This window comes from Gadus morhua, chromosome 14 (assembly GCF_902167405.1).
Source record: "Gadus morhua chromosome 14, gadMor3.0, whole genome shotgun sequence".
In the NCBI taxonomy this organism is placed as follows: Eukaryota; Metazoa; Chordata; class Actinopteri; order Gadiformes; family Gadidae; genus Gadus; species Gadus morhua.
This window is the reverse complement of record NC_044061.1, coordinates 10,009,154-10,019,153: the sequence shown is the minus strand read 5'-3', so window position 1 is coordinate 10,019,153 and position 10,000 is coordinate 10,009,154. Positions and strand designations below refer to the sequence as shown.

General features: G+C 46.5%; 1 protein-coding gene across 6 annotated transcripts in view; it reads left to right on the top strand.

Annotated features, from left to right (window-relative positions):
• wt1b (WT1 transcription factor b) overlaps positions 1 to 650 on the top strand; it is an 8,170-nt gene extending 7,520 nt beyond the window's left edge. For 4 of the 6 annotated variants that reach the window (XM_030377061.1, XM_030377058.1, XM_030377060.1 and 1 more), the window contains 2 exons: positions 191 to 283; positions 449 to 650. In XM_030377061.1, the coding sequence (XP_030232921.1) occupies positions 191 to 283; positions 449 to 573 (218 nt within the window). In that variant the 3' untranslated portion in view covers positions 574 to 650. The remainder of the gene's footprint in view (positions 1 to 190; positions 284 to 448) is intronic. The other 2 variants (XM_030377062.1, XM_030377059.1) reach the window with 1 other exon arrangement.
• The last annotated feature ends 9,350 nt before the right edge of the window (positions 651 to 10,000 follow it).

Sequence of the window (10,000 nt, the reverse complement as noted above, 5' to 3'; positions counted from 1 at the left end):
TAACCGACATATGATAAATGCCCATCGGTTATTTAATCTTTCATAGATTCTTGGTATTACAAATGTTTTCCCAGAACAGACAAAAACAGTTAGGTGATGTACTCTTTTGTTTTGACACCTGGTTTTGTCTACATCTACGCAACATCTAATAATGTGCTAACCTTTGCCCCCTCTCCCCATCTGTGTGTAGGAGTGAAGCCTTTTCAGTGTGCGACGTGTGAGAGAAAGTTTTCACGGTCAGACCATCTTAAGACGCACACTCGGACTCATACAGGTAAAACAAGTGCGTATACCTTTTATTTTACTACCTCTCTATTCTCCATTGAACAATTAAGGACCAAGGGATACACCCCATCGTGGGCGGTATCACATGAAAACACACCCATGGCACAGCAAATGCTTTGAGACAAAGATACTAAATGTGTCCCATTCCTTCACCGTTCCACAGGTGAGAAGCCTTTCCTCTGCTGCTGGATCAACTGTCAGAAGAAATTTGCCCGCTCTGACGAGCTGGTGAGGCACCAGCGGTTACACGAGAAGGGTCTGAGCAAGCTTCACTCGTCTGCCATCTAAACACAGAGAGAGAGAGGGAGAGGGAGAGAGAGAGAGAGAGAGAGAGAGAGAGAGAGAGAGAGAGAGAGAGAGAGAGAGAGAGAGAGAGAAGGAGAGAGAGAGGGAAGGAGAGAGAGAGAGAGAGAGAGAGAGAGAGAGAGAGAGAGAGAGAGAGAGAGAGAGAGAGAGAGAGAGAGAGGGAAGGAGAGAGAGAGAGGGGGAGGGAGAGAGAGAGAGAATGTGTGTGTGTGTGTGTGTGTGTGTGTGTGTGTGTGTGTGTGTGTGTGTAGGTGTCGTGTAATGCAGGTTGAAAGAGAGAGAGAGAGAGAGAGAGAGAGAGAGAGAGAGAGAGAGAGAGAGAGAGAGAGAGAGAGAGAGAGAGAGAGGGGGAGGGAGAGAGAGAGAGAGAGGGGGAGAGAGAGAGAGAGAGAGAGAGAGAGAGAGAGAGAGAGAGAGAGAGAGAGAGAGAGAGAGAGAGAGAGAGAGAGGGAAGGAGAGAGGGAGAGGGAGGGAGAGATAGAGAGAAAGAAAATAGACTAAATAGATGCGCAGGTCCAGTTGTTTGCTCAGTCACTCTCCACAGCATAACTGGCAGAAGCCGCATGCCTTTATTGACATAGCTTACCAGGACCTTTTCTGGTATTTATAAAGAACAGTGCTGTGCTGTATCTTGCGTTAATCTACAGCACCACTTTGGTCAAAGATCAAATACATGACTCCAATACCACGTTGTTTTATTTACTAGCTTTAGTATTGAATGTTTATTCTAATTTGACTTGCACTGGGTTGTTTTCGAGTTGTAAATCCTCTCTAAGATGTGCGTGAACGTGAGAACTGGATATTGGACGTAGACGTGTACATGATTGCTTATTCAGTCATAAGTGGAAACACAGGGAATTAATGTTGGAGGGGGTGTGACCTCCCTATACATAAACAATAAGATATACGATCGCACCCTCGCTCTGTATATATACGTGATGTTTCTGCTTGCCCTTTTTGAACATTCCTTTCGTATTTTATATGTTTTTGTAAGTGTAATAAATGTTGATCCACATCGTTGTCAGAGTAAGATTAATGTGGAATTGATGGATGGATTGTTCAGTGTTTGTGTGTGTGTGTGTGTGTGTGTGTGTGTGTGTGTGTGTGTGTGTGTGTGTGTGTGTGTGTGTGTGTGTATGTGTGTGTGTGTGTGTGTGTGTGTGTGTGTGTGTGTTTGTGTGTGTATGTATGTCAGTGTGTGTGTGTGTGTGTGTGTGTGTGTGTGTGTGTGTGTGTGTGTAGGTGTCGATGTAATGCAGGTTGAAAGGTCACTGATGGAAGGCAGGTCAAACAGTAGAACAGCACTCCTCTGTGACTGGGACAGGGTGCAGGTCTCACCCTCCGACATCGCTGACACACATCTCCCTAACCAGGAACATCTGGAGCCCCGTGCGTCTCATAAGAGGACACACATACTTGAGTGTCAGCTGGCCCTGCTTCACTATCTAAGCCACTCTGCACTGCTGGACCCGACTCTCTTAAACACACGCACGTACACGCACACACACACGTACACGCACACACAGGCGCATGAACGAACGCACCCACAAACAAACGTGCCCGAACGCACGCAAACACACAAACCTAAACCATTTTTCAAATGTATTTCATTATGAAAAGTGTTTTTCTCACGAAAGTTGCGGTTTAGTATTTAATGAGGTTCTAACAGCAACACCACCACCATAATCATATCGCTTAGGCTACCACGACGCCTCCTTTCTTCTCAAAATATGAATCGCTGTTACACAATAACGCCACACGATGGCGGTGTCCACCTTTGTGGGGGAGCCGGAGCTGGATGAGTACTGCGTGAAGAGTCTATCTGTAGGCCAGGCCAAGGGTACAACAATCAGTACTGGTGGATTGCTGAAGTTCTGACCCCCCTGGCCCCACCTCATTTGTTTCTATACACTTTACAATACATTTGAATAAATCATCATTCACCTAAGGCTTAGTCTGTGGTGATATCGAGAGGCCACAATAAACATGTTGGTCAGGGAAGGCGGCAGCCAAGTGCGCTAGCTGCTTAGCCCATCAAATATACATGATGTGGATGGAGTCGTGCGCTAGCGTGTGTGCCGTGTCTCTGCGAGTGATTTAGCCACAGCAGGTAGGTTAATAAAACATGGAGCTGTTGCACGACTCCATGGGCTAATGATGTCATCTATACAGAAAAGCAATCTAACCCCGCACGCACAGCTAGTATATTTAGCTTGGCCTCACAGATACAGTGTACTATACACATATAGAAGTATAGATGTAGGTACGCTGCAGCACACCATTGCTACACACGCGAGCGCATACGCACACACACACACACGCACGCACGCACGCACGCACACACACACGCACACACGCACACACGCGCACACACACACACACTAGATGGATGATAAGTAGACGTTAGGCCTGCACGCGTTGGCTCATCCCATCAGCGGCATGCGCACCGCTTACTGTTGGAGATCTGGGTAGAAGTTAATATGTGGCCCGACTAACAGAGAGATTAAAATGTGCTCCTGTTACTGCAGGGTCACGGGCCAATCATTTGAAGTGGTGCTTCCTCTGATTCTGGTTGTTTTCCAATCCGTCTGATGGCTGCGAGGAGATATTCCTGTGATGTTCTCTCCCTCTCCCTCCCTGCTCAAACTCCAGCACCACCACCACCATGACGGCCCCCCTTTTGGCTAATCCATTGGACTTTGATTAAGAAGTGCTTGTCTTTGGTCTCTCTCTGCATGGGGCACCAGGAAGTGGAAAGAAGATCAGAGGGACGGGGGGGGGGGGGGGGGGGGGGGGGGGGCGGTGGGGGGGGGAATGATTTCCACTCACTCCAGTACACTGCTAACTAGGAAATGCACCGGAGTTTCGCAAACCAGACCCCGGGACTTTGTAAATGTCCTCGTTCATTAACGTTGGCGTTATTACACTGAGTCAAAGACACGTTGACCTGCGCCCGCGTCACATTGATCCGTCTCATCTGCATTCCATCCGGCGGCGGGAGCGAGGTGAGGGCAGATCGAAGGGGAAACAGGAAAAGGGAGAAGAAGAAGAAGAAGAAGAAGAAGAAGAAGAAGAAGAAGAAGAAGAAGAAGAAGAAGAAGAAGAAGAAGAAGAAAAAGAAGAACAAGAACAAGAACAAGAAGAGGAAGAAGAACAAGAACAGAAGAGAAGACTCACAGGAGAGGAATCGGTAGGCCTACTGTTGTAGCTTACCGCACCCACACTTTCAATCTGGCCTCACTGAAACCCTGATTCTTAATTAAACTTGCCCACTTTGCACTAATACACGCACACACACACACACGCACGCACGCACGCACACACACACACACACGCACACACACGCACATAATGAAGCGCCCATATGTATACATGTTCACTTGCTCACTCACACTCATGCACTCTTACAGAGGTACACACACACACACACACACACACACACACACACACACACACACACACACACACACACACACACACACACACACACACACACACACACACACACACACACACACACACACACACACACACACACACCACCAGATGCCCCCTCTGCTTTAATGCTGGCTCTCTTCCCTGAGGATTGTCAGGGTAGGTAATCTCAGGTGACATACAGCTGTGTGCTCACAGCCCAAGACATCTGTAGGACAGCAGGCCTGCGAGCCCCCCCCCACACACACAGACACAGAGACACACACACAAACACACACGCACACACACACACACACACACACACACACACACAGCTTCAACCAACCAACACACTCAATACGATGACATGCAAAAACATTAAGAAACAGCCTCAACCCAGATAAAACACATGCAACACGATAACATAAAACAACGTCAAGAAACATTGTTCAATGTTGAGGGTTATGGCAGAGCTGTGAATTCTCGGCTAAAACCAACCAATCAATAAAGAGATCCATAAAATGCACTTATTTCTATTTTGTGAAGTTAGCACTGTAAACAGTTTCTTTGTCCGCGGAAGCGTGCGTTCAGCTCTTTTTTTCCCGACAGTACATCGTTTACAGCTTACAGCTTCTCTGATGAGGCGCACCTGCATGATCCAGTCATGTAGCCCCGAAGCTCATCTGCTTCCAGGAGACGTCAACATCGACACATGGGTCCTACTTCACTTCTATATTCGTTCGGCCAAAAAAAAAAGAGTGTTATTCATCACGAGACAGCAGACGCACGGAGGACACTCAGGGGGGCGTGCGTCTCCGAGCTCTCCTCGTCAACTCATCTCTATTCAACTTGAAATGAGTGAGTGAAGCAACAACAATGTTACGGCGGTGCCAGATCCACCAGGGGGCGCTGTGAGGGAATGCTGTGCCCACTGAGGCGTGGTGTTAGTTGTATTCCCAGAAAAGCCCCCGGCTAGCGCTGTTGTTCAGAGCTGCTGCCGCAGCGTCTGAGCGAGCCTAGGGGTTCTTGGGGGGTTGGGGAGGGAGGGGGGGGGGGGGGGGGGTATTCCCTGCGGTACGGCAGGAGCCGGAGGGGCCTCGCTGTACAGGGGCTCTGGGAATGCAAGAGGCCTTTGGGGTCCGGGAGCTCAGATGGGCCCTGCAGGGTAAACTTCCTCACACAGAGGAACACCTTGAGACAAGGCTGTTAAGAGACACGGGCAGCAGCCGGACTGCTCCCTAGTGGCTATAGGCCTACACACGCACTTCTGCATATACTCACTCGTGGACGCAAACACACGCACGCACGCACGCACACACACACACACACACACACACACACACACACACACACACACACACACACACACACACACACACACACACACACACACACACACACACACACACACACACAACTATTTGTATAAAGCACCAACAGGACTGCCATCCAATCCTGTGCAATGACAACAAAGAATTTTATTCTGTTCTATTCTATATTCAAACACAGCCACACACACTATACATGCAAACACGTACATTTGTGTACACCCACACCCACACACGCACACACACACACACACACACACACACACACACACACACACACACACACACACACACACACACACACACACACACACACGCACACACACACACACCCTTGGTGTGGTGTCCAAGCAGACGGGGCTCTCGCTTTGTTTTTGTTTAAATGTTCCTGTCTCATCTCCTCTCCTTCCTCCTCCTCCTCCTCCTCCTCCTCCCTCCTGCTGTCTGCTCTCCCCTCCAGTGGAAGAGACAGGGTTCTAACAGGATTAGATGTGTCTCCATCATGTGAGACATGGAATCACACAGGCCCAAGGCCCCCTGGGGAACAAGAGATGGAAAAATGGGTAGATGAGAAAAGATGGGGGGGATATGGTCTCTGTTTCTCGCGGAACAAAAAGGTGTATGGGGGAAAGCAGCTGCAAAGATGGGGAGAGACGAAGAGAGACAGACATCTGGTATCAATGGAGTGAGAGTGATTTTAGTAGAAGATACCGGCTTTCAGATTTAATTGTCTGAAAATGTTGAATGTGATTTACAGGGGTTTTCTGGCCTATTAGTTAAAGCGATCAAAGTTTCTCCGGCTATCGTTAATTATAAACGATAACCAATCGAATGAGTCAGGGAAAGGGGCTGGAAAAACACAGAGCCGAAGCCATGTTTGAAATGCTATGGAAAACCGATTTGGGTGTCTCTGACCCCCAGACCAGAGGACCCACACTTACAGGAGGCACTTAGAGAATTCATTACCAGCTCACTGGCTTCATGGCTCCTAGATTGAAATATATGGCTATTTAAAGTCTTCTCTCTAATTATGTGGCCATTAATCCACAATTTCCTATCTACACTCTCTTGATGTGCACATAAAAAGTCCCGGGGGAAGGCGCAGAAGGGCCGTTCAGGAAGACTAAATATGCCGGTGTTGGTTTTGATCACTAGGGGGAGTGGAGAGCTGCGTAGGAAGAGAGGGAGAAGACTTTACTTTAGCAGTATGCAGATGTCCCATGAAAGTTGTATTACTTCCACTACAACCACCTGAGTAAGTTTGCATTCGCATGATATACACATTTAAACAGGATGGATGAATGGTAAGAAAGAACACAATACTATACACAATGACGTGAACAGAATAACAGATTTTTTCAAATGTTGTTCTGTTCACTGTTGCTGTTCACATATGAAACAATGGGCTATATATACTATAATACTACAACTATTGCTATAAATGTCCCAATTTCTGACTGTAAGGTTATTGAACCTTTATCTGACCTTGATGTGAAAGTTAGGTTTGCATAAAGAGATACTGTATGAAATAGTTTATATCTTATCACAACATAAGAACTGTATCACAAGCATAGTGTCTTATTATGAAGTTATATAATGGGCTAAATTCTTCTTACAAAACCGTGGTTTTATTTCCACAAACCGTAGGTGATACATGTATAAATAATGACATTGAGGAAGGGTTGAAGGAATCCGTAAAAACTTTAAGAACCAAATATAGGTTCCAATATAGAGAAGCGACAGACTGAGAAGTTTATTTTTTGTGCAAAAAAAGGATAAGAATATTAAGTCAAATCAGCAATGTGTACATAGACATGACTAAATCTTCAAGGCATGAATATGCTGAGGACTTCTCTTCTATCGCTCTGCTCTTGCCATCCTCTCCTCCTCCTTCTCCTCCTCCTCCTCCTCCATCTCCATGTTCTTCTCATTCTTACCCAGAAGGCTCATTAATATCCCCATAGAAGGGCTGATCAGCACGGACACTCATATGAGGGCCGTCCGAAGGGATTAACATAGGCACACTCCCCCAGTGTGAATGACTGGAGGAGTCTATCGCCCCAGCATGACCACGAGGTGAGCACACACACACGCATCTGCTTGTACATGCAAGCACACACACACACACACACATGGAGCAGGCAACGCACACCCACACACATGAATGCATACACATACAGACACTCATAGACGCACATACACACACGCAAACAAACACACATAAATCCACACACAAACCCATAAACGCACACATAGGCATAAAAACGTACTCCGGTGAAATCACCCACACACACATACAGACTCTTCTAATAACAGTTCAAATAATTGTCCTGCGCTTGCACACATGCGTACACAGATGCACATGACAAATCGTATGTTCTTTTGAGATGCGTGTTCAGCCAATAAGTGTTTCATGGAAAAACATGTGTCCTGACCCCATCCGCATGCAACACTAAAGAGCAACATATCAAAGATGCACTGAACATTTTACTAATCATTTAAAAATAATGCTGCAACACCTCTTGAATTAATTGTACTAAACCATTTTTCTTCAAACAAGCAGTGAAGCATTTTATTTTGTAAAAAATAATGATGTCTTGAAATGGCTTGAAAATGTTTCATGAACAATATTCCACCAAATAAAATATCTACATCTGGACAGAAGCTGAACCTTGTTTCATTAGGTGAACAAAAACACCAAAAACATTCCAGCACAATTCCAAAACACAGGGCCCCTTCTGAAAGCAAAGGGCTGTTATGAAACTAACCATGATCCACTTGCAGTGTTGGAAGTGCCAAAGATAGGTCTTACATTACAAGAGAATTACTGCAGCAGCCCACACATACACCCCCCACCCCCCCCCACCCCCACCCCGTCCCTAATGAGCTTTATCGCGTTGGTCCCGCTTGACTTGTCTTGCTAACTGGCACACATATATCCATATGTTACACATGAGCGGGCAGCGGGGACAGGCTTGGTGGCAGGAGACGCTCTCTCAGTTACATGGAAGTCTTTACTGCCACAGCCAGGAGCGAGAGCTAGTCAGCTTAACTTTCCTGTCCAATCTGCGTGTGTATGATTGTGTGTGTGTGTGTGTGTGTGTGTGCGGGGGGGAAGGGGCTGCAACTAATTACTCACTTACAGTGATACGATCCGGTCTCCATGTAGGGGGTGGGGAAAGGAAATATGAAGATGTTTACAAGAATTCTCTAACAAGTCGTTAATGTGTTTAGTATCACCATTGCCGGGGTGTCAAGTGTGACACGTCCCGTTCGTGCACAAGATTCACCAAAAACAGAGCTGGACTGCCCGGGACACGATACCCCTAAGGCACGGAGTAAGAAACAGTGGGCAACTCGATCCAAACTCAAAGGACATTGAGGGCGAGTGAGCGGGAGCGTAGGCCATGCACATCGGCGCTTTGGTGAGCGAGTGAAGGCCTCTAGATCTAGAGTGACCGATTGTAGAGGGTGACTGCCTGACCGGGGATGAACAGACCACTGTTTCTACCCTCTGTATCCAGAGAGCAAATGGATGCTGCTTATAGCTAACCTCAGGATGTTTTATTTATTTAATTCTGATATACGAAACTAAATGAGTGATTATATTCTGCCTCAGTATGTCCCATCAACTCTACTCCTTTTCCATCATTGTATAGGAAATACAACACAACACATCATACGCAAGTCGTTACTATTTTTAAAACTTCCTTTACTCACCAACAAGATTAATTACAAAAATATAAAAATGTCAGACTTAAATGCATGTTACTTTAGGTTATTTCATTTTCAATATCAGGCTCCATACAAGTACAGTAAATTCATACAACTGCCAGAACAGAAATGAATGGGATAGGAAGTAGAAGGTCCTTGTCTACGTCGCCAGGTGAAGCTCTTTCATTTGCATTTCCTGCAGCGACACCCTCAATGTAGGTCATCTACATTAAAACAATGTATATGCTGACCTTCAGTGAAGGAATAAATACACACAAACACAAAATAAGAACAGGAAATCTCTAGATAAAAAGAAAAACGTTTAAAGGGCATGCCATTCACTAAGACATCCCATAACATTTGAACTACAGGAAGACGATCAAACAAAGCTGAATAAACGTGTTAAGAAATGTGTAAATGCGTAAAATGTGTAAATAAATAAAACAAAACCACACTATGAAGTGAAATGATTAGTTGCACCTGGAGCTCATCTTCTGAAAGAAGTCAATAAATAGGATCAGAAAGAGTTCTCTGGGCTGTGCTTTTCACATTGAGGTCATCAAACAAAGAAACCTTAGCTGTATCCGCTTGGTCATCCAGAGCTCAGCCTGGATCGTTTTTTACGGACCACACTTCCATACATCAGTTGACAGTACGACAGTTGAGCCAACACCGACTCTGGGAGACAAACTATTGATGCCATTCTGAATAAACCCCTGAGCCGGCTCTGCTCCTGAATGTCAGGAACAGAGTGGTGCCACTGAAGAGTTCCTTAATGTCAGTGCTGAGACCGTCATCCAATCCAGCTTCTCTCATTGGCATCTTTACTCGTCCCTGGAGCCAACCAAATTCCACGCCTGAAGTACTGTTTTTTTTTTGGGGGGGGGGGGGGGGGGGGGGGGGGGGGGGGGGGGGGGGGGGGGGGGGGGGGGGGGGGGGGGGGGGGGGGGGGG